This window comes from Rattus rattus, chromosome 11 (genome assembly GCF_011064425.1).
Source record: "Rattus rattus isolate New Zealand chromosome 11, Rrattus_CSIRO_v1, whole genome shotgun sequence".
Lineage (NCBI taxonomy): Eukaryota > Metazoa > Chordata > Mammalia > Rodentia > Muridae > Rattus > Rattus rattus.
Genome location: NC_046164.1, coordinates 67,445,096 through 67,451,601, shown reverse-complemented (window position 1 = coordinate 67,451,601; position 6,506 = coordinate 67,445,096). Strand labels below are relative to the sequence as shown.

General features: G+C 49.9%; 1 protein-coding gene across 1 annotated transcript; it reads left to right on the top strand.

The window, feature by feature from the left end:
• The first annotated feature begins 1,238 nt into the window (after window positions 1-1,238).
• On the top strand, window positions 1,239-6,267 carry Cytl1 (cytokine like 1). The gene is made up of 4 exons (XM_032916387.1): window positions 1,239-1,394; window positions 3,040-3,084; window positions 3,284-3,412; window positions 4,773-6,267. Exons 1-4 carry the CDS (start codon window positions 1,239-1,241, stop codon window positions 4,854-4,856), a joined length of 414 nt encoding a protein of 137 aa, XP_032772278.1. The 3' UTR covers window positions 4,857-6,267.
• The last annotated feature ends 239 nt before the right edge of the window (window positions 6,268-6,506 follow it).

Below are 6,506 nucleotides of genomic sequence, written 5' to 3'. Positions count from 1 at the left end.
ACATGGGCAGCTTAGCCAAGTCCCTGGAAGCAGGAGGCTTTGGTGCCAGACCGATCCAGACATGGGTCTAGAGTCATGGTGCCACTACCCAGTGTCACACTCCACAGAGACCCTCTTCTTGTCTAGGGAATAGAGTTACCTACACCCTACAGTGCTTTATTTGAGGCATGGCACCTGCAGTTGCAGTTTCCCTGATGGATTCTGGTAACTAAGCAGCATTCAGGGTCCTCATCCTCATTCAGTACCACCCTCACCCTTGGAACACTTCCCCCCCCCCCGATGGCAAAGTCAGGCTTTAGTAGAGGCCATAGCACCAGCTCAGAAGTCTCGGTGGCTCCTGGTGTGACAATGCACCTGACACAAGCTCTGTGGGCCCATGCAGCATCCTGACTATTCCACACTGTGGCCTGAGCTAGGGACACTTTTCATCTCATTGCACTTGGTACGAAAGCGAAGAATTTAGAAATCGATCCGAGGCTGTGACCAGAAAGGAGATGGCGCCGTCTGCCCCTCAGCATCCAAGTGTGGTGCTTTCCCCTTCGACGTTGCTCCAGCCCTAAAGAGATACAGGCTTTCCCTTCTCTGTCCTCTGGAGCTCATAGTGGGGACTCAGTGGTGGTCACACAGCCGAGAGCCAGATGTTCAGAGGAAGACTCTCTGTTCCAGTGCTGTATCCCCCAGTCTCCATTCTGCTTAGTGGCTGCTCTGTGGATGACAATATGTAGTCTGGGGGACCCTGGCCCTACATATATTGCCCTGCCCAGCAGCTGGGAAGGATTAGGGGCACCCTAGTCCTCTTTTACCCTAAATTCTTTTCCGGGAGATGAGATCTTAGAAAGTCTTAGAAAGCAGTCTCCACTCTGACCCAGGACAAAACTGCCCCTTCCTGGCCTCTGACCCAATCACCCATTCATCCATCTCTCCCAGCTTTCCCTCTGACCCTCTCAACTGCTCTTTGTGCCATGACAGAAATTTCTGGTAGAAAGTGAATGCCTGCTTCCTTTCTAGGTACCTCCAGCCCCCCAACTATGCACCCTCCCCCTTATTACAGCTTCCTTCTAAAAGAATCCAGTGTCCCAGACCCTATGGGAGTGTCGCATTCTTGGTCCCACCCTCTTTGGATGCCTGGCCCTGGCAGGGGCCCCACAGGAAAAAGGTGGGGAGCTAAAGCCCTCGATATCCCCCCTCCAAGCAGCTATTTAAAGGGGCAGCTGGCCCAGCAGTAGGCAGCAGGCACTATGGCACCAAGGACACTGCCTCTGTTGCTGTCACTGCTGCTGGTGGTCTGGCCTCTGACAGTACAGCCTGCGCCCCCCACCTGCTACTCCCGGATGCTGACCCTGAGCCGTGAGATCATGGCAGACTTCCAGAGCCTGCAGGCTTCAGAGCCTGAGGTAAGTTCTTCACTTGCCTTTTGCCTTGGGAAAATAGATGATAGATAGATAGATAGATAGATAGATAATTTTTTTAAAATAACATCTCACTATACAGACTAGGTATTCAGAGATACACAGAACTAATGAATTAATTAAGCTTCTTCAGTTCTGTCATTAGCCCGATGACCAACAATGTATGCTAAGGGGGTGGTACACTCCTTATCTGCTGAGGTACTACGGGACAATTACTCAGCCCTCTGTCTCGGCTTCCTTCTCTGTAAAGAAAGGGGATAATCACATTCTCCTGTGTATGATGGGGCTGAGAGACCCACTGACCACAGGGACATGGGACAAGTGTTAAAGCTGTTAGCCCTATCCCCAGAGGAAGACCCCAGGAACTCAGGGGAGTCCCCTGAGGAGGGCCACAAGTGAAGAGAGTCAAAGTCCTCTGCATGCTTATCTTTAAAAGAAGCAAAGCCCATTGGACTCCACTAAGAGCCTGGGTAAACTTTAAAGGTGTCACTCGGCTGCTTGCACACCCTTCAAAGAGACCCCACCATTCCTCAGGTATCAGGGCTCACGTTATCTTAACACTTTTAATTTACATTTCAAATGTTAAATTTCATTCATTACTACCTCGTGATAAACAGGATAGACTGTAGAACAATAGGAAAATGCACAAAGGACCATGAAAAAAATAGTATTTGTGAGCCTGCCACCTAGAGGCTATTGCTGGTATAGCAATTGGAGGGCAGCAACCATTCTGGCCCTTGTGGTGGTGGTGGTGGTGGTGGTGGTGAGGGTGGAGGTGAGGGTGGAGGTGGTGATGGTGGTAGTGAGGGTGGTGGTGGTGGTAAGGGTGTTGAAATATGAATTGCATAGCACCAATGGCTTTGCATGCTGCTTATTAGCCCCACCATGCAAGAAACTTATGCTCTTCTGTGCAGCACTTTAGACAGTTGTAACCTTATTCCTTGCCGTGAAACAGATACAGCACTGACCTTAGGGGTCTATGCTGCTGGAGGGTAAGATCAGAGGCTCAGCGCTACAGAGTGGGACCAAGCGGAAGACAAAACACTTGGTCTTCTAAGGAACTGAGTCACAAAGAACGAAGACAGCAGCCCCAGGTCACACAGAGTTACATGGAGGGAAGGGACTAGACGTGCAGGCCTTTGCTTCTACACACACAGGCCTTTGGTTACACACACACACACACACACACACACACACACACACACACCTCTTTACAGCGATGTGTTATATCTTACAAACTTTGTTGAGTCTATGTTATAGATTTAGGCTCTTACATGGGTAAACGTATAAAATATATTTATGTATGTAATTTCCACAAGAAAGCTGCTATAAAACCAGTTTTCATATATATGAATATCTACAGTACTACATACTGTCATAGGTATGTTTGTGCATGCCGGTACACGTGTTTGTGTAGATTGGTGTCCTAATTCGGAGTGTTGTAAAGGCCATGCACTGATGTGAGATTCTGGGAGAGAAGATTCTTGTCACAGTGCGAGATGTTCTGTGGGTGTCACGGCAGCAGGAAAAATAAAAGCTCTGTGGCCATTGTCTGGGGGCAGCTGTCAGGGAGCAGACTGTGACCGAGCTGTCTCTATGGCTGTCCCATTCACTTCCTTCCTTCCTGCAGGATTCATGTGTGAGGTACTTGCCCCGGCTTTACCTGGATATCCATGTAAGAGGGTGTTGCCTGGTGGGGTGGGTGCGTGGGGTGAGTGGGGTGAGTGGGGTGGATGTGAACTACCTCTGCTGCTGGCTTGGGGGAACAGCCAGGGTTGGGGAAATGCCGCGTGCTATGTTGGAGGACTCATAAACTCAGTCCCTGGCCCTCTGGCTCCCCCTTATCCCATAGCCTCTCTTGTTCCCACTCTCAGAATTACTGTGTGCTGGCCAAGCTGCGAGACTTTGTGGCCTCTCCTCAGTGCTGGAAAATGGCCGAAGTAGATACGCTGAAGGACAGAGTGCGGAAGCTGTATACCATCATGAACTCCTTCTGCAGGCGGGTGTGTGAGGCACTTGAAGACCGGGGAAGGTTGGAAGGAGGGCAGAGGGAGGGACTTCTGGTCCAAGCAGCCTTTCTGCAAGTCACCCTTGTTAAGTGAGCAGGATTCAGAATAGGCCCCTTTAACCTCCCACAGCTCTGCACATGGAGGCCACGTGGGTGACTCACTCCTAGGCCACTCCACAGACACGCAAGGAAAAGTGCGAGAGCCAGAGGTAGCCAGAGGACACTTTCTGAAGGAGCAGCATCTAGGTGTGCATGTTGTCAGAGGAGCTGGTAGTTGGACAGTGGGCACAGAGAACTGACACTGAGATCCCACAGCCCCAGATAGTGTTGAGCTCTGTCCTCTTTGTTTCCTTCCCTGTGGGAGCACTCCTTCACGCATCTCAGGTGAACTGGGGGCTTAAGTGTCCATCTGGTAACATCAGGAGGAAGATCCTAATAATTACACCATTACAGTGTGACCACTTTATACTTGATACTCTCTCCCTAAGATACCTAACAAGGTGGTAGATAAATGTAGAATTCTAAATTCTAACCCCCCTGAAAAAAACTGATGTGCCTGTGTGTGTGTGTGACAGAGAGAGAGAGACAGACAAACAGACAGATAAACAGACAGACAGAATATGAATGTGTGGAATACATACACAAGTGGAGTCCAGTGGGAGGATGTCAAATGTCTTCCTCTGATGCTCTCTGCCTATTTCCTTGAACTAAGCTGGCAGATATTGAACCCCAAATATCCTCCTGTCTTTGTGCTCCACGATACTGGCTATGCACATCCTCTTACATGGGTCCTGGGAATTAAACTCAGGTTGGTTGTACCGACTGAATTATCTCCTCAGACTCCCCTTTGCATATATGTATGTTTGAATATGAAGGGAAGTATATGAGATGGGTACCTGTGTGTATACATAAAGGCACCAACCTGGCCAGAGTAAGGCCTTCCCCTCCAGAATTCTTAGCTGATGCTTTCTCCTGCAGCAGCCCTCTTCATTCCTGAACTCCCTTGGTTTGTTATGAGCAAGGGAAGTTGAAATTAGCAGAGTGACTTCTGGTGCACCGTGTGCACTGGCTGAAGTGGCTGGAGGTGGGAACTGGTGCTGTTCTGTAGTGGCTGCACCCATTCACCCTATGTACCCACCCAGTCATCTGTCCATCTGGTCAACCAAAACCTGAGTAAATGCCAATGAGAATACCAAGAAAGCAAGCACCCTGTTCTCCTTGGGAACAGAGACGTATTTCTACATGCCAGGGATGCTCGGACAGTCTTGGAGGGTGACAGAAGTCCTAGTATTGCCTGCAGGCTCCAGAGACATTGGCAGCAACATGTCTGCTCACTGCATGCTTGTCTTTTCCAGGACTTGGTGTTCCTCTCAGATGACTGCAGTGCCTTAGAACACCCAATCCCCGAGGCCACGGGTCCTCCAGACTGGCAGAGCTAAGACAGCAGGACCAGAACAACTCAGAGGCCTGAAGCTGGGTCCCCCAGGTCTCCTTTTAGTGCAGCTGTTAGACCTGCCATGCGTCTTTCTACCTTCTGAAAGACCAGTGAGGAGCCTGCCTCTGAGCATGCTTTGTGCACAGGTGGGAGCCTCAGCTCCTAGGCGTCTCATTGGAGTATAAGAGGTACACACAGGAAAGTGTACACTGGTTTCTCTTGGGGGAGCAAGCACGTGGGAACAGCAAAACCCCATGCCTTTGTGACTGCTTTAATGGAACAATGGGACCATTCTTCTTGCTTCTGCTTACACCCAATGGAGCTTCAACCTTTTCCCTCTTGCCTGCACAAGCTTTCCTTCCTTTCTCTCATTTTAAAGCGTTTTTACTGCTTTCGCGATGTATTTACAAGGTTTTTATGTAGTGTGAACGAGCCACCCTTTCACTGAAGGGTGATGAAAGCCAAATAAACCTCCATTGTGAGAAGCGGGGTGCTGCTGTGTTGCCCCACAGTGGCCTTACACAGGTTTTTCTCCACTTTCCCTCAGAGCACCTGCTAATCCCATGATGCAATCGTTGATTCTTCTCCATCAAATCCGTGTCTCAGTCCTTTTCACCCCACCTGTATAAATGGCTGTACCTAAGGGGTTGGGAGATGCTCTAGCTTCTGCTAGGGACACAGTGTCCCTTTGGCTGTAACCATTGGGAACAGATTGCACTGTTGGGGGGTGGGCAGTACCCTGTCACAAATGCCCCAGTCACGAGGCTCAGCTCTTACATACCTGGGATGGACATTGAAGGAAACTAATGGTGAACTGAGTGACTTGACTCGATCAAGGTCACCAATTGTTGAGGGGGTTGGGGGTTCTCAGAGGACTACAGGCCTAGAGCTGGTGAGCTACAGAGGGGCGAAGGCAGGCACGAGGCTCCAACATGAGCGTGGCTAGAGCTGAAAACACGGTGGAATTGAGCTATGAACAACACAAGTGACGGTCAGGCCCATCCAGGCAGAACCTTCTGTCCCCAAACCATCTGCAGGGTCACAGAAAGAAGAACCCCACCCCCTCCTAGCAGAAAACTTGGGACCTGTTAGTTAAAACCAAGGTTTTCAAGTCCTTAGGGGTCCTCTGCTTTGGACCTCAAAACTAACAAATGGGATGCTGCTTTTTGGGTCCCAGTCTATCACCAAGAGCCAGGGGTGAGCACAGCCCCTGACCCAGGCACCGTCCTCCAGAGTGAACTGGTCACATGTCTCTCCACATCTGCTAAAGGCTCCATCTGCTCCCTCCCAACCTTGGCATTAACTGGATACACCGGATGCGCATTCCATCCAAACTGGGTCCGACATTCAGTTTTCTCACAGGCCTCTCTCTGCTGTTAACTCTTTTTCTCCTAAGTAAAAATGTCAATCAAGCATCTCTCGTGTCTTGTCCTTCAGAAGGAGGGTTGATGTCTGCTGGGACCAATGTTATATATGTTTTTGCAACTGATTTAATCACACAATGAAGTCAGCAAAGGAGCTAAGTGAGGGAGTGATGAGGTGGCCACCTTAGTTCTGGGTGTCCATGTGCTGCTGGGCGGTTCCTCGGGCTCTGTCCCCACTCCCTTCATCAGTAAATTGTGATGATAACACAAATGCCACAGGTTCATACAAG